The 27376-nt window shown below is 43.5% G+C and overlaps 1 protein-coding gene across 4 annotated transcripts in view; it reads left to right on the top strand.

Moving 5' to 3' along the window:
- The first annotated feature begins 3131 nt into the window (after positions 1–3131).
- The window catches only part of ARNT (aryl hydrocarbon receptor nuclear translocator), a 37411-nt gene continuing 13166 nt past the window's right edge, over positions 3132–27376 (top strand). The window contains exons 1-13 of one of the 4 annotated variants that reach the window (XM_024213831.3): positions 7815–8113; positions 9293–9354; positions 9999–10110; positions 11831–11881; positions 14399–14443; positions 18100–18144; positions 20330–20543; positions 20702–20915; positions 21613–21712; positions 22333–22398; positions 23759–23844; positions 24401–24477; positions 25145–25279. In XM_024213831.3, the coding sequence (XP_024069599.1) occupies positions 9339–9354; positions 9999–10110; positions 11831–11881; positions 14399–14443; positions 18100–18144; positions 20330–20543; positions 20702–20915; positions 21613–21712; positions 22333–22398; positions 23759–23844; positions 24401–24477; positions 25145–25279 (1161 nt within the window). In that variant the 5' untranslated portion in view covers positions 7815–8113; positions 9293–9338. Of the gene's footprint in view, positions 3151–7814; positions 9355–9998; positions 10111–11830; positions 11882–14398; positions 14444–18099; positions 18145–20329; positions 20544–20701; positions 20916–21612; positions 21713–22332; positions 22399–23758; positions 23845–24400; positions 24478–25144; positions 25280–27376 lie in introns of those variants that run through there. The other 3 variants (XM_024213833.3, XM_029912473.1, XM_024213834.2) reach the window with 3 other exon arrangements.

The raw sequence follows: 27376 nt of genomic DNA, 5'->3' as shown, positions 1-27376 counted from the left end.
TGGGGGGCGGGGTGGAAGGGGGGAGCTGGGGGAAGAGGTGACCTGGAGGGGGAGTGGAGGCTGGGGGGGAGGGGTGACCTGGAGGGGGAGCTGGGGGGCAGGGTGGAAGGGAAGCTGTGGGGAAGGGGTGACTTGGAGGGGGAGCTGGGCGAAGGGGTGACCTGGAGGGGAGGGGTGGGCTGGAGGGGGGAGGGTGGGTGCCAGGGATGTATGGTCTGAACTCAAGGTGGTGGAGGTTAGAAACTCTAGGCCTCAGAGTTGGGGTTGGAGTGGGTCCCCCTCATATTTAAGCTTGGGGGGGAAGGCTTAGCTGGGGCCTTTAACGGGGAATACATGAGGTGGGGCTGAACTCCCCCCCCCCCATGAATCCTCCCCTGTTTTTTTCCTTCTGCACTTCAGTTTTGTGCACCTTGTTGGGTTGTGTTGCTCGCTAGCGTGTGCCTACTTATACCCCGCTTCCCTTCGAGGTCCACATGTGCATACAGTCCAGACTGTATGCTTAGCGCCTATGTCTCTCTTTCCCAACCTCTGTAAAATCATTCCTGGTTGCCATGCTGTAGGTGCACTCCAGAGAATTCTTATTTTTGTGATTTATTTTTTTTTAATGGCTAGTATTGGGGTGTTATTGCCAGATCTTTTATGTTGTATGTTGACGTGTTTTTGCCTTAGCAAGAAACAAAATCAACTGTTGCTAATTGCTCAAAATGTAAGGACTTTGCACATTGTAAGTCATAGCAATAAAAACAATATCCCATTTCATCATTTCTAAACCGAATGACAGGCAAAACTGACAGCACACAAGGGCATGAGTGGAGTGTGTAGTCTGCTTCTAATTTTCTCTCTTTGTAAACTCTGATTTGCAACAGGCACTCTTTTTGTCTGGGTGTAGGGGGAAATCTGGTACTTCTGATGCTTGCTGATTTAAAATTGAATCTTTCCCACCTCATAGATTTCTGGCTAAATTCTTATCTCATTTGTATTGGTGTATATCTGGTATAAGTTCCTTGATGTCAGTGAAGTTATTGTTGATTTACAGTGTTGTAACTCAGATCAGAATTTTGGCCTCTGCTTGTGTTCCTTTGAGTTGTGGTGTTTTTTGTATATTCTCATTTGTGGCTTGAGGCTGATTAGGGGTCTCGGGTTGAGAGAGTTCAGGTTCATCTAGTACTGTTCAATCGAATTTTGAAGGATGACATTTTCATTCTAACTAAACATAACTTGGGTATAGTAACCTTTTGTGGCTTTCAAGATCAAGAAAGCGTCTTGGGTCTTTAGCTTGTGGTGATCTTGAGGCGAGGGTGCAGCACTGACGTCTAGAAATACGTGGTTGTGGTTTCACATATAAAGAACTGAAATTTTACAACAACCTAAAACTAGAGTTCCCCATAGTTGAGTCATTGATGCTTGTGTTGCCATTCGGTCAGAATATGGCAACTGAGATTGAAATTTAGACCCCGATCCTGCAAATACTTACACATGTGCTTAACTCATCAACGAGACTCCTCAAAGTAGTAAAAAGTTAAGCATGTACATATTTGCAAGATTGGGGCCTTATTAAAGACCTTTCTTGTCTGCTTAGACTGTTGTTGTATTTTAGTGTTGAATATGGTTTTCTCTTGCAATTTCATGAGCAAAAGAGGTGTAGTTAAATCCACAGCAATAATTGCTTGGTGCAGTAAAGCTAGAGAAAAAACATTTTGTAAACCAGACTTTGTAGCACAATAACATTTCTTTGAACTACAAAGGAAATACTCAAATGAGTGTTTTGTATTGTTCACACATGACAAAATGTTTAGGCAACTTCATCCTGCTGAGTTGCATGATATTTAGCATTATAGAGGCACTCTTTAAACATTGCTAAATTCACATGTCAGGAACAAGTTTTCCATCCGTGGTTAATGTTTATAACTGCATGGCTGCAGTCTGACAAGCAGAGCAATCATAGCTTGGTTCTCTAAACAGGAAAAATTATTTGCTCTCTGAGTAAGCATTCATTGTATACACAAGGATAATGTTTGTAAGATAAATTATTTGTCAGCCGCTGTCCTTGCAAGCTTTGACCCTTTTGGTCTTAAAAAGTGGACTGCAAAGTTCAAGTGAGTCACTGTATATTTCTGGGCTTAACTCAATGTCCTCCTATTAAGGAGGCTGTGAGTGTGGTGATGGGTAAAACTGGTCGCAAAATATGTTGCAATTTACAACTTGTTAAAAGCACAGACATTTCAAAGTTAGGCCCGGATCCTTAAGGTCTGCACAGGAAGACCACTGTGCCCTTGTGGACCCTCACTGACTTCACTTTCTGCAGGTGCAGGGTATGTTTGTGCCAAACAGCTTGCAGAATCGAGTCCCAAGCCTGTTTAGTGGAAACATTCAGTGCACGTTTCTTGGCTTAACTCAATTTTCACATTAGCCTTGCTGTTCATAAGTGCTTATGTTTCAACCTAAGCAGCAAGCAATAACATATTGCTGAGTGGACTACAGATGAAGCACCTCTTTTCATTTTAAAAAATAGTACTTCTCACATTTTAAATTCCTCCTTAAAGCACCATATCTTCCACCACGCAGTCCCCCGGCAGTTAATCTGTGGCTCCCCCATAGCTTAAGGTTTCATTGCTTAATGGAAGAAGGATTTAAACAGCTGAAGAGAATTGCATAGTATTTTACGGATAATTTTTAATGACAGATTTTGCTTGTTGGTAAGATTTTTGATTGGAATGGCGGAATAACACCCTGAGAATAAAAGGGAATAGTGAAAGGAAAAAATGCCTTTCCGATGGAAGTGTATAATGAGGCCTGCTTTACTCTCATCAATCTACAAGCGTAATATTTATTTGGATTATGGGAACACCGTTAAGGTCGATAGGACAAATATTTGACCACCTAGTTTTGTTATGAACCTCCATCCCCTGTTGTGCATATCTGCTTTTTTAATATTGGCAGTAAAGTGAAAGGTACAAGGTTTATTTGTTGTTGGATTCTTGTTAATGTCACTTTCTTTTCCTAGGAGCCTTGGTAAAGCATAAACTGTGTCCTGACTCATCATAAATCCACAGCTTATTTATTTATTTTTTTAAAATATGCTCTGTTTTTTTAATCTACCTGAGATGCTAAAGGTGACCAAAACATTTGGAAAACTTGTAACTTTTAAGGGTAATCAGTTTTTTTTTTTTTGACAATTACTTATGTTCAGGTTTGCTGTGATTTCTTTCCTACCCTTCCTAAACGGGAGAGGAACCTATTAACATCGGCTTTATTTCCCCATGTTAAGTATCCTCACACCTTCTATAGGTCATCTCGATTATCACTTCAAAGGTTTTTTTCTCCTGCTGATGATAGCTCATCTCAATTGATTGGCCTCTTACAGTTGGTATGGCTACTTCCACCTTTTCGTGTTCTCTGTATGTATAAATATCTTCTGTCTGTGTTTTCCATTCTATGCATCCGATGAAGTGGGCTGTAGCCCACGAAAGCTTATGCTCAAATAAATTTGTTAGTCTCTAAGGTGCCACAAGTACTCCTGTTCTTCTTAATTCTGGATTCAGGCATTCTCTCTTTCAAGTTTTTACTTCTATGGTATGCCACCAGTTGAGGCATCCTCCTTCACAAACAGAATTGATATGCAAATCTGGATATTCAATTTTAAATGCTAGAAGAGAAGGAAGGAACTGAAGGTCATGTTCCATCAGTTATGTTTCAGCCTCTTCCTGTTCTGGATGGAAGCTATGGTGTTTTATATTTGCAGTCAGTCATATTGGGTAGAAATGCAAAAGATTCATATCTTCTCTGAATTGCTTGATTTTTGTTTTGTTCTTTTGTGGTCCTGGTTTGGTGGTGTTCATTTGATATAATGGGTGTTGAAGGCAAACACGTATTGCTTCTGAATGGAGCTGATGTTGAAGAGCTGCTGGAAAGGCTTGGAACAAAGACTTTCATCTTATCATTCTGGCTATGTTTCTGTGATGACGATAATGTAAACCAGATCCTGTTTGCAGGGTCATGGAAGATTTGTCTTTTCCACTTTGACAGACAAAAGTTTCTCTCAGTGACGCATTTGATCTTGCAGAAAATTGGTTTCTTCACACTTAAGAACGTGACTTTTTCCTGTCTTCCTGCTTAACTCCCGACAGTGTTTACAATTTACTGCAATAGAATAATGCTATTGTTGCGTCAGTTGATCTGTTACTTCAGACCATTCAAATGCTTGTTTCCTACCACTTCATCTGTAGGCAGCTTTAGTCAAAACTTCATACACTGACATTTGGTAATCACTAATTTTTAGTTTGCTGTATTGGTCAGCAGCTTCCACATTTAATACAGTGAGAATAAGAAACTACTTAATGAAGTCAATGCTGAGGACTAAAAAAGATGAAGAAACCAGTGGCATGCCCAACCATTTCAGACATTTCTAGGTTAGCAACATCCTGAACAGTTCATAATTCCACCATTTTTCTCTTGTGATCATTGATCCCACCCACTAGCCATGTCCTTCTTTTCAGTCTCTCTAGCCATTTCCCTTCACCTCTAGGCTCTTGGGTAGTTTTATAACTGTAATGTTCCCTAAGGCACCACAAGCCTTGGTCTCATCACTTCCCTTCTAATTTCAATATAACATTTGTATTCAGACTAAGATTGGAAAAAAGATTGGAGCCTGATGTTTGTTTAACATTTGAAAGGGATTTGTTATGTTCGTATAAATATTTCCAGATGACAAAAGTTCTCATATTTTTAACACAATTTTGAAAGAGGATTCTCTCCCCCCCCCCCCCCAGGTGAAGGGAACACAAATGGATTTTCCACAGCCCTTTTTTTACCCCTTTAACACTTAAATATGGGACTTGTCCTTCTGTAGCACTTTCTACCCTTTGATCTCAAGGCACTCTACAGACTTCGTTTTCTTAAGCCTCACAACTATCCCCTGAGGTAGGCAAGTGTGCAATGCGGTTCCAGTTTTTACAGATAGGGAACAGGCAAGGGGTAAAGTGACTTGCCCAAATTCACATGGTGCATCTGTTTAAAAAAAACAAAAAAACAAAAAAAACCCAACCTGAAGCCCTGAGAGCTTGGCTCTTGGAAATGCAGTGAACATTCAGACAGATCAGAAAGGACCTTTATTTTTAGAAACAAATAAATAAAGAAATAAAAATTGCTGTTTTGCTCGTAAATCAGTCTTAAAAATATACGGTCATTTCCTTCCTCCGTCTTTAACCGGAAGTTCCTCCCGCCTTAATAGAACAGTGACGTACAGTGTCAGTTTCAGGAACTCCAGAAATGCAAATATCATGGTTTAAACAGGAAAAAATTACAGGCACCATAAAGCCAACAACTCCTTGAGCAGCCACATATACACAGGTCTAGACAAAAAGCAAACACCACCTTCGAGATTTCTTCTAAACCACTTAAATTACCCTCAAACCGAGGATTAGGTTTTACGAAACAAATGAAGCAACATCAACACCATATCACTGAGTGCTATAGGCTTTAGATCTCAAGAGACAGGAGAAGCTATGTATTTTAAAAAAAACTAAATCAGATTAAAAACTATTGTTCCCCAAACCTTTAGGCAATTGAAACATTTAAGAGCCTTATGCAGCAATAGGTGGTCTAGTCACCAGAAAGGAGGTAGGGATAGGATGTTTTTTTACTAAAACGTAGGGCTGGAAACACCAGGTCTTTCCAGACACACCGGGAACTCATCACTTTGTGGGAAAATTCTTTGAATAGGTTTTATTTTTTAAATATCCATACAAGTTTGACAGGGAACATAGGTAAGAACCTAACTTGCTGTGATATTATGTGATATATTTGGTATGAACCAAACTCAGGTTGGGGGTGCAAAAGAGACTAATGCAACCTAGCGGTGTATTTTGGTGAAATGTTTGGGGAGAACTGCAGGTACTGTTTAAAAATGCTTTGGAGTATTAGGCTTTAATCTCTTTGAAATCAGATCACTTGAATTATTGCACAAATGCATAGCAAAAAATGTTTCCGACTATTAACAATGACAGTTGTTAGCCTATATCTTTTTGTTGTGTGGGGAGTGATTTTTCTCACAAAATGGCTTTAAAAATCCCCCGAAGCTAGTCTAGTAGTAGAATAGATAATTCATATTTCACGCCCAGTAGATCTAGTATATGTTTCTTCATTGATTTGTGGCTGTGTGCTGTTCATTTTACTCCGAATGGATGGATTTTATGGTTCATGACAAGATGTCTTGATTACAGTACTCTTGGCTAGCTAATGAAATTATTGTAATGATCTGTAGTGATATGAGAACTTGTACACCTCTACCCCGATATAACACAAATTCAAACATAATGCGGTAAAGCAGTGCTCCGGGGGGCCGGGGCTGCGCACTCCGGCGGATCAAAGCAAGTTCGATATAATGCGGTTTCACCTATAACGCAGTAAGATTTTTTTGGCTCCCGAGGACAGCGTTATATCGGGGTAGAGGTGTATAGTGGGTTGTATGCTGTGTAGTATAATTGCAGCAAGAGAACAAAAAAAATGTGCTGACTGCAGTGTTTGTAGTACTGTAAGCTCCCAGAGGCTTACTACTTTATTTGTATTGCAGTAGCACATAGAGGCTCTAATTGAGATCAAGATCCCATTATGCTGGGCCCCGTACAAGTTCCTAGTAAGACAGTCCCCTGCCCCAAAGAGCCTACAGCCTAAATAGACAAGAGAAAGTGGGAAGGGAAATGGAGAAACAGAGAGGAGGGGTGACAGAGCCAGGAATAGTTCCCGGAATGAAATCCTGGCCCCATTGGCTTCAGTGACAAAACTCCCATTAACTTCAGCTGGGTCTCTTGTGAGTTTCAGTCCAGTGTTCTATGCCCTGGACTACACAGCCTCTGTCTCCCCTATCCCAGCTGGTCTGATGAGGCAGGAGTGTTTTTTCACCCTCAGGGCATGCTGCAAGGCTCAGTTTGCCCAGGCTGTAGTTGGAGAGTCCGGCGGGATTCTTTAGTTGGAGCGAACAGTTGCTTTGGGCTTGTCTACACTGGCGCTTTACAGCGCTGCAACTTTCTCGCTCAGGGGTGTGGAAAAACACCCCCCTGAGCGCAGCAAGTTACAGCGCTGTAAAGCGCCAGTGTAAATAGTGCCCCAGCGCTGGGAGCTAATCCCCTTGTGGAGGTGGAGTACCTGCAGCGCTGGGAGAGCTCCCAGCGCTGGCGCACGACCACACTCGCCCTTCAAAGTGCTGCTGCGGGAGCGCTCCCGCGGCAGCGCTTTGAAGTTTTGAGTGTAGCCACGGCCTTTGTCTAACACTGGGTTAACAGTTTAGTGAACTTGGTTGTAAGTGAGCCTAGAGGTTGGTGACACATTATAGAAATGTGAAAGATAAATACCTATCTAGTGCCCTATGTACACGACAATTCAAACCATGGTAACTAGAACCGTACGCCAACACTTTTCTTGCTAGCAATGAACTTGCATAATTTCTGTGTAGAGCAAGCCAGTCTGAACAGTGATGTTAGCCGTTTGACAAAGCATACTATGTGCTCCATAAATAGGCTTGGCAGAATTAGATTTGATGGGTTTTTTTAATAATTTCAGTGGATATCAATGGTTTTTTTAAGCATTTTTTTTTCAATTTAAGTTCTCACTGTTGCAGGAAATTGTCAGGGGAGTCGTAAAATAACTATTTAATGATGGTAGACTTAGATTCAAAAAAGTTTTGGAACCATTACATTATAAATTGTAAACATCGTATGTCAAAATATACAAAGTAAATAGCTGAAATCAAACGCTAAAGTTCCCAAGCAGCATTTTTCCTATTCTGCCTATCTGTAAATGTTAATGGAAATATTTTGTGGTGGTTTGCATGTGTATAGTGAAATTGACATTTACCGATTAAAAATCTAATCTTTCTGAGCCATTTATAAAATAGCTTAGGGCACAGAGCAATCCTCTTTGAGGGCCAGGGAAATCCTGCTTCGTGCCAGTGCACAGACTGCTTTCAAACCCAGTGCCTGACCTTGCAAGTAACTGAGAACCCTCCACTCGTATGAGAGTTGCAAGCGGTTGACGTTTAATAGGCTTTGCCCCATTGTTTGAACTGTGAATGAAGAACTTGAAAGCTCTTTGCTGATGCATTTCAGATTGTTTTCAGGTAAGAATTGTTGTATTCATGTCTTAAATCTTTCACGTTACCATTTTGAGCATCTTGTATTTCAGGTGTGGAACCTTTTATAGCAGTTTATTTCAGTATCAAGTACCACAATGTCTGAAGACCATGACCATTTCCTCCCACGGTTCTTCTCTTTCCTCTGGTTCCCTTCTGTTATAATCTAATGTAACATATCCCAATTAAATAACATGCAAAAGATTTTTAGTTCCAAAAATGGTTCTAGATAGGAGGGGTAACTTATGCCTTGTTTAGCCAAAGAACTGTTTCTGGGTGAGGTTTGTGTGATTTGCATCTTACCATAAAGTTTTCAGTCTTTCAGTTTAAAAACGAAAACACAAACCACGAACTCATCCCATGCTGACCTTTGATTCAATAATCCTTCAAATGGGTGGGCAGTAGGCAGGTTGGATCTTTTGTTGCAATGATTAGATGCTTTTTCCATTATGCTATTACTGTGAATGTCCTTCTCTTTCAAAACCACAAACTTAGCAGAGATTTGGTATTCCCAAGATCTCGGTTTTTCCCTCTGATCTATTTTATTGAAACATTATACCATGCAGGCAACTTAGTTACTGACTATTTAAAGCAAGTAATGTAATTAACATCTTCATTTAGAGGTTTATATGGTTAGAGACAATTCTTACTTGGGGAATGAACCATGAATATGTTAGAATGGGGCAGGAAACATCTCATTAAATTTAATTAACTCAGCTCTATACAAAATGTGAATAATTCAACTGGCTTTGAATTCTAACATGCATAGTTTAAATCTGGCTCTTTTCTTGTGCTCCCAAGTTGCTCCGGGTTAGAATCTTTTCTTCGGCTTAGAGGGTTTGCAGCAAAAACCATCGTCTTCCCTTAATAAGAACTTACTTATACTGTGCACTTCTTTCAGTAAAAGGAAATCGCTTCTCTCGGGTTAATTGTTGTGGCACCAAAAATGGGGACAATGCTGCTATGTCAGGTGTGCTTTCTCCTCCATTGTTCTGCCATTCGATGGAGGCACATGGTTAATATATTTGTGGTCAGATGGAGTCAGTGCTGTTTAGCTTTGCGTTTCAGCGTAATTCCTCAGAGTGCAGTTATATTGGAACTGTAGAAGCAAGCAGGGATTAGATCGCTTCATAAAGGACAGACAGATCTTTTTGGCTCGATCACCAGTTTGAATCCAGCCCAGATTGGTAGTGACCGTAGCGGCTGCTGTTCCATGTTGTTGAGGACAGGTAATGAACAAGAGTGTTACAATCCCACTAGAGCGGTTGAGGGTTGAATGGTTTCAGGATGTCTCCCTGGTCCAATTCAGCACAGTTACTTACATAATTAAACTCCACTTTTCTACCATGTTTCATCTGTAGATTTCAAAGCGTTCTACAAACATTAATTTGACTGCCCAGCACCCTTCTGAAGTAGCGTCCATAAGAAAAATGCATGAAAATGTACTTCCTAGTGCCAGCTCCAAGATGAGTTTCATTCTTTCCCCAATTGTATTAATCATTTTAGTAGCTCACAGCTTTCCTTCCCTCTCCCTTCTGCATACCAGAGTGGGGCCAACTAGCATTTGAGACAGTCTCCGCTTCCATCCATGACCACACCAAGCTCCTCCTCCTTAAAAGGAGCACATCTTTGAGATGGACGATCTGAGCTGTTGATCCTATGAAAACAGCATGTGCTTAGATCCTTAATACAGGCTCTGGAGAGGAGAGCTCGATGAGAATCCGACTTGCACATTGTATAAAGTCTACCCATTTAAATACATTATGGGCTTAACTGCATTGGGGCTCAGATTTAATCACTTCTAATGGATAACGTGCTTCAAAATCTGAAACCTAGTGGGACTTGGCATAATTGCTTTATCTCTCCTGCTCAGAAATGGCATCGGATGTTCCCTCTTTGGGTGCAGCAGTTGCTTCTGGGAACCCTGGACCTGGTACACAGGCTGGAGTAGCCATTGTCCAGAGGACAAACAAGAGACGACCAGGGTAAGTTGTAATCACTAGAAACACAGTAAGCTCCTTGAGACAGTGTCTGCTTCCTTGCAGAGCAATTTGTGTAACCTAGCAAGGAGTGATCAGTCTTGTAATGAGGAAACATCCTTCCCTTTGAAAGGATTTAACTATTCCTCTGTCGCTTCGGCTACCCTTTGACTTCTGTTTAGGCCTTGTCTATACTGCCATTTTACAGCGCTCGAACTTTCTTTGCTCGGGGGGGGGAATCCCCCCCCCCCCCCCCGAGTGATGCAAGTTTCAGCGCTGTAAAATGCCAGTGTAGACAGTGCTGGGAGTTATTCCCCTCACTGGGGTGGGGTTTTTTTTTACAGTGCTGGGAGAGGAGCCGTGACTACACAGCCATGTTGCGCTTAAACGTCGGTTGTGTAGACATACCCTTAGTCTTTTTATCTTGTTGTGTCTTTTATGCAAACCATATCCCAAATGCCTCTAAGCTAACATGATTAGAGTTAAAGGGTGCAGTCAAAAGAAGTTGAGTTTCAGGACAAAAGAGAAAAGATGTCTTCATCCAAGGCTGGGAATGACGTGGGGGGGTCACTGAATCACAGATATAAGGAGTCTGCTCCAGAATATGGTAGCTGCAAAGAAGAAAGCACTTCTGCTGGTGCAGAGGCTGAGACTGGGGGAAGGGATGGAGAATGCCAGTGGATCAGTAATGCTCCTGCAATGCCTTTCTGCTGAGACTCTGTAGGGGGAGGTTTATTATAGCAGTAATGCTTGCACTGCAGTTTTATTTTGCTAAAATACCTTTGCAAGTGGAAGGGACAGGGAAAGCACACTTGAATGGCTTCTCTTAAAATGCCCATTGCTGGTAAAATCCTCTTATTTTGAAGCGGACTAAAACATTCCCCGACCAGCTTTGCTCGCTGCTCCAGCACAGGTCCCTCCCCCTCTGCCGCATCCTTGTTCCTTGCATTTTATTTACAGACTCGTATGCAGCTGAGCTGGTTCTGTATGCCAGGTTCCAACTTGAAACGAAGCAAAGTGATAAGTCTTTTCCCCCTCCCATGCATACAGAAGGTGGTCACAATAAAAATGGCGGCCCTTGTCTAATGCAGTGATGCCATCTAATGTCACTAAGAATACTAACTGGACCGTTCAGACTTCACTGACTTTTTATTTTGTTTTCCTTTTTTAAAACCAAATTCTCCAGTTGGAGACTGCCACTTGGATCAGATCAGGGTGTGCAGAGTGCAGGGAGCTACACCTCTACCCCGATATAACACGACCCGATATAACATGAATTCCGGGGGGGGGTGGGGCTGCGCACTCTGGCGGATCAAAGCAAGTTCGATATAACGCGGTTTCACCTATAACGCGGGAAGATTTTTTTGGCTCCCGAGGACAGCGTTCTATTGGGGTAGAGGTGTATCTGCTTTATCAGATCACTCGCTGTTCTGAATCACCCACCATACTTGGTAACCGAGGTTAACGCATGGCGAAGGTGATCTCATGCCAAATGGCCTTCCGCACCATTGCACACTCCATTTCTGACAAGTGCATATGGGAAGCCCCCTATTTGGATTTCCTGGCTCTTCCCAGTATTACTGTAATGTGGGGTTGGTTTTAATATTAGCTTCAAACAAATTCTGCATCTTTCCAAGGTGCAAGTTGCAGGGCTGACAGTTTCTCCTTTCGAGCTGGTTATCCACTATCTCTGGTAATGGTTGCTTCTCCCGCTTCTGTTTTTCAGGCTTGATTTTGATGATGATGATGATGAAGAAGAAGGGAACAAATTCCTCAGGTGAGGCGGCTTTTTCCAGTCATACGCTCGTTAAAATATACAAAACTTATGGTAAAACATGAGGTGAAAACACTCTCCTCACGGGGAGGGCTTCCCTCCCAGCACTGGTGGGAGTGGGGTTGACCCTCTTTGGAGGAAGGTACAGCAGCCCTCCTTGGGCAGGGGGATGATCTGCAGTAACACAAGGTCTGTTGGATGGAGGTGGGGAGAATACAGATGCTCAGCATTTAGGGTCAGCTAATCAAAGCCAGGAGACTCAGATAAAAAATTTTCTATTCACACATCCCTGGTGTGCTAAAACACTAGAGATCTCAGAACAGTATGTGTCATCTTGCATCCCAGTATGCTGTCATATCCAAACCGACTGGAGTGAGCCAAAGAGACAGCGTTAACTCTCTGGAAACTGGACTGGTGTGTTCATTCACACCATGCAGTGGTATTTGGGTAGCTTTCAGACGGGGCAGACCTGATAGTGTCCTGTCATATGTTCGATTGCTGCCCTCTGTGTTCGAGTATTCCTGTTAGAACGCCTAAACCAGAAATGTCTGCTAGTAGTGAGTCTTGATGAGCCAAGATAACACTGGTACTAGCTATACAGTAATACATCACTCGGTTATTTCAGTTGATAAGATTAAGTATGGCACTGCTGAAACATCCCTGCTAGTGTAACAAAGTGGCTAATGGGGGAAAGCAAATGTGATTTAACTCCTTTTAGATCTTTCAAAGGCGAGTTAAGCAGCTGTTCAGGGTTTCCTTTGGGAATAGAAGTCCAGCCTAACAGCATGTTTCTCCTATAACAAGGTCAAACCCTTTTGCTAATGAGCCGAGTTTCCATTACTGTCCTAGCAATTTGCCATTCAATCTATTGTACGGATGCTCTAGGTTAGCTTACAGCAACCCCCTACTGCTGAGAACTCCCAGTGGCTGCAAACGTCCCTGTTTATCATAATCCATATGGAAGATTGGGAAGTCATGAAGAGCTCATGTAATTAATCTGTAGTCCAGTTACATGGATTAGTTTTTTGATTTAGACAACTCTAATGCAATCCTAGGATGCATTAGGCGAGGTATTTCCAGTGGATATGGGGAAGTGTTATTGCCATCATACAAGGCACTGGTGAGACCTCTTCTGGAACACTGTGCTATTCTGGTCTCCCATGTTTAAGGAACATGAATTCGAACTGTAACCTGTAGCCGTTCTCTGCATGATCAGAGGAATGGAGACCCTACCTGACGAGAGGAGAGTTAAGGAACTTTGCTTGTTTAGCCTAACAAAATGAAGGGTGAGGGGGCGTTATAATTGCTCTCTTTAAATACATCTGAGGGGTAAACACCAGGGAGGGAGAGGAGTTATTTAAGTTAAGGGCCAATGTTGGCATAAGAACAAATGGATATAAACTGGCCATCAATAACTTCAGGCTTGACATTCGATCAAGGTTTCTAACCATCAGAGGAGTGAAGTTCTGGAGCTGCCTTCCAAGGAGAGACATAGGGGTAAAAAACCCTAACTTGTTTTAAGACTGAGCTTGATAGGTTTATGAGTGGTGCCTACAATGGTAGATGGTCCATCGGCGACTGCTATTAGCAAGTATCTTCAGTGGCCAGAGATGGAACACTAGAAGGTGAGGGCTCTAAGTTACTACAGAGAATTCTTTCCCAAGTGTATGTCTGGTGGGTCTTGCCCACATGGTCAGGGTCTAACTGACTGCCATATTTGGGGTCGGGAAGGAATTTCCCCCCGAGATCAGATTGGCAGAGACCCTGGGGGATTTTTTCATCTTCCTTTGCTGCATGGGTCACGGGTTGCTTGCTGGTATGAACTAGAGTAAGAGGTGGAGTCTCTGTAATTTTAAGTCTTTTACTGAAGTCCTCAGATCTTGATTTACTCAGCTAGCGGTTATGGGCCTACCACAGGAGTGGGTGAGTGAGTTTTTGTGACTTGCAATGTGCAGGAGATCAGACTAGATGATTATGACGTTCCCTTTTGGCCTTAGAGTCTGAGTCTAATGAAGCTCAAAATCCATATGTCAATTTGTCAGTTTTTCCCAGGCTGCATGGCATTTTGCTATGCAGTTTAATGCCATTCAAGCTTTGGAATGGCTAACGAGCATGACAGTGGTTCCGGCTTCTTTATTTTTGTAGTGTATGTAGGATTTATCTACTGAATTCTAAGTCATTGAATGGATGAGTCTATGGGAGAAATTGCATCTTCAGAGCATAATTTAAGCCGTTTTACTTACGAGATTCAGGCAGTGGGAGGTGGCTGATCGTGGTATAAGATCACTCTTATGAGTCATATGGAAGAAATGTAACTAAGCTTATTAATCTCTAAGCACTTGAGAATGGGAAACAAAGCTATGACTTCACTGTGTCGGGTTGTAACTTGTATTCTACGTAACTGGTGTAATTTTTTCAGTGTGGCTTTCCCACACAATTTAATCAACTTGTTACTTTATTGTTGAAAAGGAATGACATGTAAGTATTTTAAAACCTTTTTTCCTTTCCCCCCCATCCTAGATGTGATGATGATCAGATCCCAAATGATAAAGAGAGATTTGCAAGGTAAGAATTCACAGTACTGTGGTCCATAAAACCCACAAAGTCCTACTGCTTACATCTGGGGCACCTCCCCTCCCTGGTAGTGCATGTTCACCACCCTTCTCATTTTTTTGTGTTTTTCTGAGGAAAGCCTACATCTTGCACCAGGGAAGCTAGAAATCCTGCAAAATTGCTTTAGAGAGCAGTTTGATTGTAAAAGGTATCAACTAATTCAGTGTGACTTTTTTGCGATGCTTCTCCTTGTTCAGCTGTCGATTAGGAGCCCCCAAATCTTATAAAAATACACGTGTGCCGCATGCTTGTAACAAACTGTACTTGTACGGCGTTTCCTTTTCTGCCTGTAGTATGCCTCCTGCGTGTTGCCTACTTGTATATTTTGTAAAGGAATTCTGCCAAAGCGGTGTGGATAAATGGGTTGGGTTTTTTTAAGAGACCAGATAATACAATAGCCTCATTAGAGAACGCTTTGACCTTGAAGTTTGAGGGAAGTGTCTGATAATGTTGGTGCTGTAGCACTCTTTCCTCAAGCACAGCTGAAGTCAATGGGAGCTGAGGGCATTGACCGCCTTGCAGGAAGTGCTCTGTACCATCTAGAATTGGGCACTGGCACTGTTGTCTTTTTCCGGTTGCCTTGGGCGCATTGAAGGGGCACCGCAGGCCTAGAATGAAGCTAATATAAGCTGATTTGAAATGATTAATTTAAATGGGTTTTTTAACGTGACTTTGTAATGTTGCTAAACGTTTGAGGGTTATGTATGTTCTGAATGCTGGCTCCAGTCCACATCTTCATTGTGAGAGTCCATTTTGTCTTCTGATTTTGCTAAACTCTTAGCCAAAATAAGCCGCTCTAGAGCATTAGCATCAGTGCATGCAGTGACTTGTATTAAGCAGCTAAATCATTCAGCTAGAACCAATGAAATGCCCTAGATCTAAACGCTCCTGAACTTGGTGGAGTTAAAATACAAACTTCAGAGCATGGGGCTCATCCCTGGGTACAAATTACGGCCCTTACTCAATGTCAGAACTGCTAGTATTCCTCCGGAGAGAAAGCAAAGGATGTTACTTGTGTTTATAAAGAACTTCCATTCACTAAAATGCTGTGGGCAAAGGGCCTTGCAGTGTAGTGGGTCGTGGATCTTGAGGTTTGGGGGTGCAGAGGAGGCAGGAATGGTACTGAGCCTTCTGTAGGGAGCCCTTCTCCGGCAGAAGGACAGTGTGTGTGCCAGTGTTGGGCCTCTGAAAGAGAAAAGGATTAAAAATGGTGTGTGGGGGGTGGGACTTTGGCAGAACTCCTTGGGTAAGCTATAGTGTTCCTGCACTGGAGTTCTATTGTTACAGCAGCTCTGCATTTCCAGGTTTCTTTCCTAACTCCTTGTTTCTGTGCGTTTACACTGGAGCTGTAACCTTCTTAACAACAAAAGTCTCAGCACAGAAAGCGAACTCTCAAAACCAGCCTCTTCAGGTCTGTTATGGGCAGTACATGCATCTACAAGATAACGCTATGGGCTCAACTTCACTAGGCTTTTGTATTTTGAGTTAATTGCCAGTTCACTTCTGTTCACGTTAACCAACCTGCACTGGCTAACCTGTGTTAAAAAGACTTCTTTCCCTAGTGTAAGCATGGCCTTGGTGGCTTTTGAAGAAACTTAAATATAATAAAAAACGGCAGATTCTTTAAGCATTATCAATGCATAATGTAGCACAGGTTCTCTTGGTATCATATGTTGTGATACCCTAGGACTGCTGTACAGGGTCAGAACGTTAGCTCTCGAGTTGGATATACTGTTTCAGTCCCCGACCCTTCCCAGGAGTTGTTAACTCTACAATACTCCAAGCCAGTGGTGCAGTGTTGCACGTGAGGTTGTGTGGAAATTCATCTTGACCCTCTGCATGTGATCAACTTACGCCCTGAAGCATGAGATCAGGTTCTCCTTATCTTGGCATACATAGCTACAAATGTTAGCAGCGATGGACCTTATAATTACCCGGGTTAAAACAAACAGCTACCGTCTTTAACCTCCACTCTTGTGGTTAAAAAATTAAACAAATGAAACAGCGGAGGCATTGAGCTGCTAATGTGCAGGACCACTGTGTCCAACATCATTCTGCATATCTTCAGCACTTAGAGTCTGTTCCTTATCGATGTGTAAATCGATACATTCTCTCCTATACATGTTGACTGAGCCCGCAAGATAGCAAGTTACTTCAAGTGTAGAATAGGAGTACTGCAAATACCTGGGTGTTACATTCATAGAATCATAGAATATTAGGGTTGGAAGGGACCTCAGGAGGTCATCTAGTCCAACCGCCTGCTCAAAGCTGGACCAATCCCCAACTAAATCATCCCAGCCAGGGCTTTGTCAAGCCTGACCTTAAAAACCTCCATACATTGCTGCTGTATGATTACTCTTTATCAATCTGTGTAGAATTGGAAACTCTTTCACTACTGCTGGAATGAAGAATGCAGTAAAGAATGGGGTTGGATAAAATATATATTTATACAACACATTTGATCGTGATACCCAGGGACTAAAGTCCTTTGTATCCATGGAATTAAACTGCACCTATTTTGCCCATTAATCCACCTCTCCTGGGACCTCTGAGCAGCTTTCATATGGCCACCATTTACCAGCTGAGAGTCTCTCTCCCCCCACCCCCCTTCTTCCTCAAAATATGTATTGAGTAAACCAGGGCTTGAAAGTCAAACATCAGCTATTCAGTACAGGACTAATAAGTTTTAAGCCCCAGTATATCACAGTTGGCCAGTGCTAGAAACTTATGCTCCACTCCATGAATCCTAGCTATATTTTGAAGAGCATGCTTTTTTTATGCCTGGCAAGCAGTGGGAGATTAAACATAAAATTGTAGCTCCCTGACTTATAGAGAACATTTAGTATCTGAAAACTTACAAATGTAGCTTTTGAGTCATTATGTGGTACCTAAGGCAACCTGGTTTGAAGGACAGAGAGGTTTGGAAAAAATCCCCCCCCCCCCACATACTTTTCTGTAACAATCCTATACGAGCATACATGTTGTTGTGATTATAAGGTTTCTGTAGGCCCCTTGTTTAGATGACTTGCACAATACCTTTGTGGTTTCACCGCTCATGCATAATGTGGTGGTCCCAAATGTGTGCCAACTCCTTCTCATCACGTGGTGTCTGTGTATTTAACAATGTTATAAAGGGCACTTGTGTCTTGGTCTCTGACTCTTGGCATTTGCGGGTGTCCTTGTTTGCAAAGTCTGAGTATGTTAACACTACAAATCAACAGGCTGTGTGTATTGATTAAAAAAACCTTCTTTCTCATTACTTAGGGAGGTAAGTGTGACTGAGAGTCAGGACTTCTGGGGGCTTTTCCCAGCTCTGCTGCTGACCTTCTACAAAATTATTTCGGTGTGCCTCAGTTTACCCGTCTGTAAAATTGAATCTAACACTTGTCTACCTTATCGGCTTGCTTGATGTTTTCAGAGTGCTTTGAGACACTTTGATAGAAGATGCTAGATAAGTGTATAACACAATACATTTAATGACCTCCTTGTTTTGTGATCTGTTTTATTACAGAACAGATGTATCTATAGGTTGGGTTTCCTAATACATCTTCCCATTTTTTCTTTAAACTTTTTTCCATTTTAGCTTAGTTCACTAATTTTATTTTTAGGTCTGATGATGAGCAGAGTTCAGCGGATAAGGAAAGACTTGCCAGGTAGGTAGGAGAATGGAGATTTCAAGCATGGCACAACAGAGTACTTCCTCTCCTTGATGTTTCTGCAGGCATCCCCACTTTTTTTTTCTTTCTCCTTATCTGCTGCAATAAAGGACTTGAAACTGGACAGACTTCTGGAAATCTGTGATAGTAAAACTTCAAGCTGTATTCTCCTTGTGAGAACATCTTGCGGGAATACCCTCAAACGAATTGGTTTGCATCCAAACCCAGACAGCAGGAAGACCGCAGGGCAGAGTGTGGCTGGGCCAGTGCTTTCACAGATTACGGTAGCTCTGCTAACTTCAGCCTTGGCAAGTAAAACCTCTCTTCTGCTGGACTGAGAGAGGCTAGGTGCAGGAATACCCAGTTTGTAAGCTCCTGCCACGTTGCGATGGTGCCTTTTACCACTGTATAAATAGATATCGTAATTGTATTGGCCAGACTTCTTCTAAACGCCAAATACCGGTTTGGTGTATGGCAAAACAGAATGGGCACTGTGCTGTAAAAGAGTGAGGTTTTTTTGGTTTATTTTTTAATCTGTTATTGAAAAGTCACTCCTCTTAAGTAATACATGGAATCATTACATGGGTTTGCGTGTTTAGAATCTGTCAAGGTTCTGGTTGGCTTATTACATGCTGTCTAAGAAGCAGAGACACCACCTGGAAGTGCAGCGTTTCATAGTTGAAATATTTCTGACCAGATAAGAAAAAGATGGTCAGTGGTTTACAGGAGGACCCCTAAGTGTGTCTCTGGCGAACGAGGGACTTTTTAGCTGCTTGTGTAGACAGTAGAATGCAGTACTTCCAGGAGTCCTCGTTCTTCTTCAATTAAGCAGTGACCCCACAATCTCTCGTTACGGCTGTCTTGCAAAATCCTTCTTGTTGAGAAGAGGATTTTGCAATGTGGCAAGTAAAATATCATTGATTTCCCCATTATCCTGACAGAAAGGGTAGGTGAGTAATACATGTCTGGGCAGGTAAATTTTCATTGCAATGGTGGCAAGCTAAATTAAAGATGAATGGGATATTCAAAGCACTGTGCCGAATGCTATTCCCCCTTCAGCAAAAGGCAAGTCCCTATTAAACAACTGCATAAGCCTAATAGGTGACTCTTCTTTTTTTTTTTTAAATTTTCCCTTTTTCGTCTATCGTATTTAGTTCATTTTTTACTGTTTCTTTCACTTGCTGTCATCCATCCAGTTTCATCTCCCATCGCGTGATTCCTTGCATTGATCCACGCTGTTTGCACCTCTAATCAATCTTTCCTATAGGAAACCTGGCATTATGTTCTGGTTTGAAAAATCCACGTTCATAACCCAACTAAATTACACTTGGTCCATAAATGCAACATGTGAACACGTGCTAGCCTCTATCCTGGGGGTGCCAATAGGGAATGTCCCCCCAGAAGCAGATGGATTCCTGAGAGAGGCATGTTATACCCACTAGTGGGATCAAATCAAGGAACGTTAGTTCTAATGCATCTCTAGGAATCTGTACCTCCGCACCGGCGGTAATGTGGTGGGACACGGGGTACAGGTATGTGTCTCGCAGGTAAGGACGTTGGGCCGCTTGTAGAGTTCACTTTGTTTTATACTAGAGATGAAATTGCCTCCCAAAGAAATTAGCAAGCCATAGTGCCTAATGGTCGTATATGTGAAACTCCAGCAGTGGACAGAAATTACATTTACAACCACTTTACAGCCTTTCTGTGTGTCCAGCATGGTGTAAAAGGTGCCTTAGTGTAACTGAGAATCAGGCCTGTAGCGTTTACTTATTTCAAAGGAGCATCACCACAGTAACTGTGAGGAAACCTATATTACTGTTGTAGGTTAGTGGTTTTCTGCAGAACGATGCTCTCGATCCGCTGAAGAGAGCTTCCCGTGTTAAAGTAGCTTAGCCCTAACAGTGTCCTTCGCGAGACTTCTTGAATAAATATAATTTAGAGCAAGATGCTCTTGTGTTTGGCAAAGATGTCCTGGCTCTAGCTTCTCTCCCTTGCACTTGTTTTTCCCGTGTTCTTTCATGCATGCCCAGCATGGGAGGCTTTTGCAGCCCTTCTAACTTCTGACGACCCTGGCCCATCTTTTTGTTTTGCGCTCCGGCCTGGCGGGAACCCAGGAAGGGTTGACGAGGCAAAAGAGCTGAGCCGTTTGGCTCTGGTGACCTCTCCCCATCTGCTTTCCCAGGGAGAATCACAGCGAGATCGAGCGCAGGCGTAGGAACAAGATGACCGCCTACATCACGGAGCTGTCAGACATGGTGCCCACCTGCAGCGCCCTGGCTCGCAAGCCTGACAAACTGACTATCTTGCGTATGGCTGTGTCGCACATGAAGTCCTTGCGGGGCACTGGCAACACCTCCACTGATGGCACCTACAAACCCTCCTTTCTCACTGATCAGGTCTCTGCTGATTTTGCTTCTAAGGAAAGACTGAAAGAGCTCAATGGGTAGCTCAGCCAGAGGGCGATTAATGTGGGGGAGACCTAAGAGCTTAAAGGTAGCTGGTGGGTGATGACTGTCTCGCCGCTGGGTTAAGAACGTGTCTCTTCTGTATGCAGGAACTCAAACACTTGATTCTAGAAGCAGCCGATGGCTTTCTGTTCATAGTGTCTTGTGAGACCGGAAGGGTGGTGTACGTCTCGGACTCGGTGACTCCCGTCCTGAACCAGCCGCAGTCCGAATGGTTCAGCAGCACCCTGTACGACCAGGTGCATCCTGACGACGTGGACAAACTGAGGGAGCAGCTCTCCACCTCGGAGAACGCTTTGACAGGTAAAGCAGCCTGCTGTGGAAACTCTGCCATGCCGATAATTCCCAGAATTTGTAGTGCACCCGTTGGCCTGGCGTGTGGATGATCCTAGTAGGCTAGAACTTGATCGTTAGCATTCGTGATAAGAGGAACAGACCACCCTGGGCCTCTAACAAAGATCCTGAGGATGCATCAGAAGATGCATATAGGCTGAATTTCCATTGTTCTCCTTGTTCATGGTGCTAAATCTGTTACGGGGAGGGGCACGCTACTACACCCCTGTTAAAGCATGGAGTCTCTCACTCCATCCTCAACTATGCATGGGCATGTGACAGACACTACCTTTCTATCTGACAAGTGGATGGGCTGCCAAGGAACCCTTAAACAATGTGCCTGGATCTGCTCGAGCCGTTTGAGCGTTGAGGCCTTTCCTTTTACCCCTCTAGCATCAGGGCTGACCATAATGCTGTCAGCCTCTGGAGCAGGGGACCAGCTTCTGTAGGAAGACGCAGACCAAGAGCCTGTCTTTAGTTTCAGTGTCACGTAGGATTTATGCACTACTGTGTCCTGTTTTAAAGCTGGTTACATAGTAGCTGCTGCTTAGAAAATTAAGTGGTGCCCGGTATGCTGTCTGGTGTATCCTGGTGATACCGAGTGACGATCCCAGAAGTTTTCCTGTAGAGCAGCATCACTTGGCTTGTCTTTTTCCCCCCCCCTCAGGTCGAATCCTTGATCTAAAGAGTGGGACAGTCAAGAAGGAAGGCCAGCAATCCATGAGAATGTGCATGGGCTCAAGGAGATCCTTCATCTGTCGAATGAGGTAATACGGGGAATCCGATAGGAGATCTGGTTGCATGAGCCCATGGCTAAACCTGCGAACTGGCTGCTTAACAAATATCAGAGCAGTTAAGCTTTTCTCGGTCTCTTTCAGCCTTCTCAGTTTCATGAGGTAGAAGGTGGCTCTGTAAAACCTGTTTTCCTAATGGGGTTCAGCTCTAAAACAGACTCTTACTTTTTCCACCCTGTGTTAAGGGGATTGTACAGCTCTCAGAGACGTAACCGCAGGCAGCTCGAGAACTCCGGGTCTGTTCCTGCTCTGCCGTTGACTTGCTCTGACCTTGGGCAGGTCACCTAGCCCGCTGCTTCAGTAAAGTAGGGCTAGTTACCCCCAAGAGGCGGTAGCGATGTCCGCTTCTCCCGTCGACATAGCACTGTCTACACCGAACATTCAGGCGGTGTAATGGTATTGCTCAGGAGTGTGGATTTGCCACACTCCTGAGTGACCTCATTATACTGACGTAAGTTTGTAGTGTAGACCAGGGCTCAATTCATGTTTATGAAGCATTGTGGAATCTTGAATAAAAGGGCAAAGTATCTTATTTGCAGTCTTTACCATTGGGGTTGACGCTTTTTTTTTTTTCCCCCTCTTGACTGGTCCAGGTGTGGCAACAGCTCAGTGGATCCAGCCTCCATGAATAGACTCAGCTTCATGAGGAGCCGATGCAGGTAAACTGCAGTGATCACGTTTAAAGACGATGCGTATGAGTCTCGCACCACATTGAGTAACAAAGTAAAAAAAGACCTGAGAGCGGCGTACATAAAGCATATATGAGATGGTATAGCAAAGCCTCTTTGAGTGCTTAAATATGTACGCTGTCGATGGAGAGAGACCTCAGCAATGCCGCTTTCCACAAGACACTGTTAATGTGCAGATTAAAACTTCAGACCATTATTCTATGCAGTATATAGATTAAAGTTCCAGCAGCAGAGCACAGGTTGAGATTCTGTTCCCTTCGGCTTTAATATATTTTTGAAAACAAGCAGTGTTACTTTTAAAGGACATTAAGGCAGGCTCAGATGTCTTCAGTGCCTGGAAATCACAGCACATGTAATAACTCCATTGTGCACGCATCTGACCTGAAGAACATAAGACCGACCATACTGGGTCAGACTAGTGGTCTGTCTAGCCCAGAGTCCTGTCTTCTGACAGTGGCTGGAGTCAGATGCTCCAGAGAGAATAAATAGGACGGCAGATCTTCAGTGATCTATCCCCTGGCATCCAGTCCCAGTTTCTGGCAGTCAGTGTCTTAGGCTTGGTCTACACTTACCCCCCAATTCGAACTAAGGTACGCAACTTCAGCTACGTGAATAACGTAGCTGAAGTTCGAAGTACCTTAGTTCGAACTTATCTCGGTCCACACGCAGCAGGCAGGCTCCCCCGTCGACGCCACGGTTCCCCCGTCGACACCGCGGTACTCCTCTCGTCTAGCTGGAGTACCGCAGTCGACGGCGATCACTTCCTGGTTCGACTTATCGCGTCCAGACAGGACGCGATAAGTCGAACCCAGAACTTCGATTCCCAGCCGCCGAACTAGCGGCTGGGTGTAGACATACCCTTAGGCTTGGTCTGCACTACAGAGTTAGGTCAATATAAGGCAGCTTAGGTCGTCCTAACTCTGTGTCTATACCACGACGTCACTCCCGACGATGCAAGTCACCCACTACGCCAGTGTAATACCTCCACCTCCGCAAGAGGCGTAGCGCTTAGGGCGATGTAGTTAGGGCATTATGTACATCACCTATTGGCAGTCAGCCCCATGTGTGGCTTACAGCTGGGAAAACCCCACCCTCCACGCCCCGGGTCTGACAGCCTGAGCTGTTTGGGACACCCAGAGCATGGGGTTGCGTCCCTGACCATCTTGGCTAACAGCCATCGATGGATCTAAATTAGGTGTCATTGGGTGTGCAGGCTCAGGGACTACACTCCCTCCTTGAAGACCCTTCATTTCAGTTATTTAAAGAATCCAAAATAAGCTGAGCCTCTTAAACATAAAGAGAATAATCTTAATTGTTTCGTCTTCTCTAGGAGCGGCTTGGGTGCAGTGAAAGATGGGGAGCCCCATTACGTGGTGGTGCACTGCACAGGGTATATAAAAGCCTGGCCCCCAGCAGGTAAGGAATCACGCCAGCTCCTTGAAATATTCGAGTTACCAAGTCTGCTCTTAAGCTAGTCTGTGGTGTTCGCACATTCTTGTTCTTGTTTTCAGACTGCCCATGTTGCTAAGCAGGGATGTTTGGAGACACATTTCAAAATTCAGAGAGAACTAAAAAGGGTACCGAACTCTGCTGAATCAGTTCCTATAGGTCTGAGGGTTTATAGAAGGATGGGATGTTCCTGGTGGTCAGGAGAGCGGGTCTCGCTTTCAGAACACAGTCCAGAGAGAGTCTAGAGAACCTGGTGCTGAAACGAGACTCACATTATCCTTTCCTTTGACTTTCATATAACAGTTTGAGTAAGTTGAAAACCGCACAGGTGTTGAACTTGAACATGTTTTTAGCCTGTCAAACCCTTTTGACTAGGAGAAAGTGACTGGCAACAAAGTAACAGTAAGGTGTGAAATATTGAAATCGGAGCTTCTTCTCTTGCTGCTTCCTGTGTGGGATTAGGGGCTTCTGGTACGCTTGTCATGCTGTAATTCCTTAAACATTCTCTCGTCTTTTGTCTCAGGTGTCTCATTGCCAGACGATGACCCAGATGCTGGCCAGGGGAGCAAATTTTGCCTTGTGGCCATTGGCAGACTACAGGTGAGTAGAAAGAAACTTTTGTCATTCAGTGGGAATGTGGTGATGCTGAGAATTAAACCACCTTCCTCCTTTCTCTCCAAGGGCCTTGAGCAGTATCTTCTCTCCATGCAGCCTGTCTATGTTCCTTTCCTCCCAGCCATGTCATTTGTGGGTCTAGATAAAGCAAACACAATCACTCTCTGGAGAATAAAACTTAACGGTGGATTTCCCACAAGCCCAGCCCAGCACTCTGAAACCTGCCAGGTGCATTCTGGGGACTGACGTGCCAGCAAGTGCACTGAATGCCCCATCTGGCTTCACAGTTCCTGCTCTCTATCTCATGCTGGCATCTCAACTCCTGGGGGTGTTGTGAGCATCACTGCCCTTTGGAAATGTGCAAAGGGCTGTATAAATGTTGGTAAATATTTAATTAGCCTTTGAATTGGGTATGGATTTACCTGGGCTCAGATGCAGCTTTATTCCACCTTTCTGACATACGTTAGAGACATTCCTATTTAATACCTGCCACCTGTTCCTTTCCAAGCAGCGATGCCTGCTTCATGGTTCAGTGGGAGAAAATTCTGTTCATCCAGGCCAAGCACCTATTGTATATGTTGGCTGGGAGGGCATACTTGCACCTCTGAGTGGCTTTCTTTAAACCTGAAACCAAATCTGTCTTGCTTTTCAGGTCACTAGCTCACCCAACTGCACAGACCTGAACAATGTTTGTCAGCCAACTGAGTTCATCTCCCGACACAACACCGAAGGCCTTTTCACCTTCGTAGATCACCGCTGCGTGGCTACAGTTGGCTACCAACCACAGGTGAGAAACGGTAGAAGCTTCCCAATGTAGATTGCTGCAGTTCAAACCGGCTTCCCCTCCCCCTTGCTCCACATGTCATGGCTTCAGTTGTCTGATAGAACTGAGCTAAAACAAATTAGTGGTTAGGTATTGAACCAGCCATCAATTTCAGCTCCACTAGATGCTTAGAAAACAGATGAAAGGTGACAAATCTGAGGAACTGTCCCAGATTGAGGTGTCAATAGAGGAAGTTTTGGAACAAATCAATACATTAAACAGTAATAAGTCACCAGGACCAGGTGGTATTCACCCAAGAGCTCTGAAGGAGCTCACATATGAATTTGCAGAACTACTAACTGTGGTATGTCACTTATCACTTAAATCAATTTAATTACCAAATGACTGGAGGATAACTAATGTGACACCAATTTTTTAAAAAAGGCTCCAGGGGTGATCCTGCCAATTACCGGCCGGTAAGACTAATTTCAATACCAGGCAAACTGGTTGAAACTATAGTAAAGAACAGAATGATCAGACACCTAGATAAACACAATTTGTTGGGGAGAGTCAACACAGCTCTTGTAAAGGGAAATCGCGCCTCACCAATCTGCTGGAATTCTTTGAGGGTGTCAACAAAGACGTGGACAAGGGTGATCCAGTGGGTATAATGTACTCGGACTTTCAGAAAGTCTTTGACAAGGTCCCTCACCAAAGGCTCTTAAGCAAAGTAAGCAGTCGTGGGATAAGAGAGAAGGTAACTCATGGATTGGTAACTGGTTAAAAGATAGGAAACAAAGGTTAGGAATAAATGGTCAGTTTTCAGAATGGAGAGAGGTAAATAGTGGTGTCCCCCAGGAATCTGTACTGCGACCAGTGCTGTTCAACATGTTCATAAATGACCTGGAAAAGGGGGTAAACAGTGAGGTGGCAAAGTTTGCAGATGATACAAATTTACTCAAGATAGTTAAGTCCAGAGCAGAGTGCGAAGAGTTACAAAGGATCTCACAAAACTGGGTGACGGGGCAACAAAATGGCAGATGAAATTCAATGTTGATAAATGCAAAATAATGCACATTGGAAAACATCATCCCAACTGTACATACAAAATGGAGTCTAAATTAGCTGTTACCACTTGAGATCTTGGAGTCATTGTGGATAGTTCTCTGAAAACAACCGCTCTGTGTGCAGCGACAGTCCAAAAAGCGAACAATGTTAGGAACCATTAGGAAAGGGATCGATAATAAGACAGTAAATATCATAATGCCACTATATGAATCCATGGTACGCCCACACCTTGATGCTGGGTGCAGTTCTGGTCACTCCATCTCAAAAACATATATTAGAAACGGAAAAGCTACAGAGAAGGGCAACAAAAATGATGCCAGGGTGTGGAACAGCTTCCATATGAGGAGAGATTAAAAAGACTGGGACTATTCATCTTGGAAGAGAGGCAACTAAAGCGGGATAGGACAGAGGTCTGTAAAATCATGACTGGTGTGGAGAAAGTGAATAAGGAAGTGTTATTGACCTCTTCATGAAACACAAGAACTGGGGTCACCCGATGAAATGAATAGGCAGCAGGTTTAAAACAAAGGAAGTACTTCTTCACACAACGCACAGTCAACCTGTGGAACTCATTGCCAGGGGATGTTGTGAAGGCCAAAACTATAACTGAATTCAAAAAAAGAATTAGGAGGATAGGTCCATCAATGGTTATTAGTCAAGATGTCAAGGATGCAATCCCATGCTCTGGGTGTCCCCAAGCCTCTGACTGCCAGAGTCTGAGACTGACAGGGGATGGATCCCTCAATAATTATTCTGTTCTGTTCATTCCCTTGGAGGCATTTGGCATTGGCCATGGTCAGAAGACAGGACCCTGGGCTAGATGGAACATTGGTCTGACCCAGTGTGGCCATTCTTGTGTAACACGGATCAGTGGAGGGAGGTGGATCTGGCATATATTTAGAGCAAATTTGATTGAAGGCAAGGTCTTCGACTCCACTTCTGAGTTACAGATTAAACATCAGGGTCAGCTGCTGTGGTGCTGTGTTTTGTAAAAGTGCATCAATTCCTAAAATAGGTGAATGGCCTGATGGTTTTGTCTGTGGGAGTTGTAAG

This window comes from Terrapene carolina, unplaced genomic scaffold (genome assembly GCF_002925995.2).
Source record: "Terrapene carolina triunguis isolate 2854851 unplaced genomic scaffold, T_m_triunguis-2.0 Scaffold227, whole genome shotgun sequence".
Lineage (NCBI taxonomy): Eukaryota > Metazoa > Chordata > Testudines > Emydidae > Terrapene > Terrapene triunguis.
This window is presented reverse-complemented; position numbering and strand designations above follow the sequence as displayed.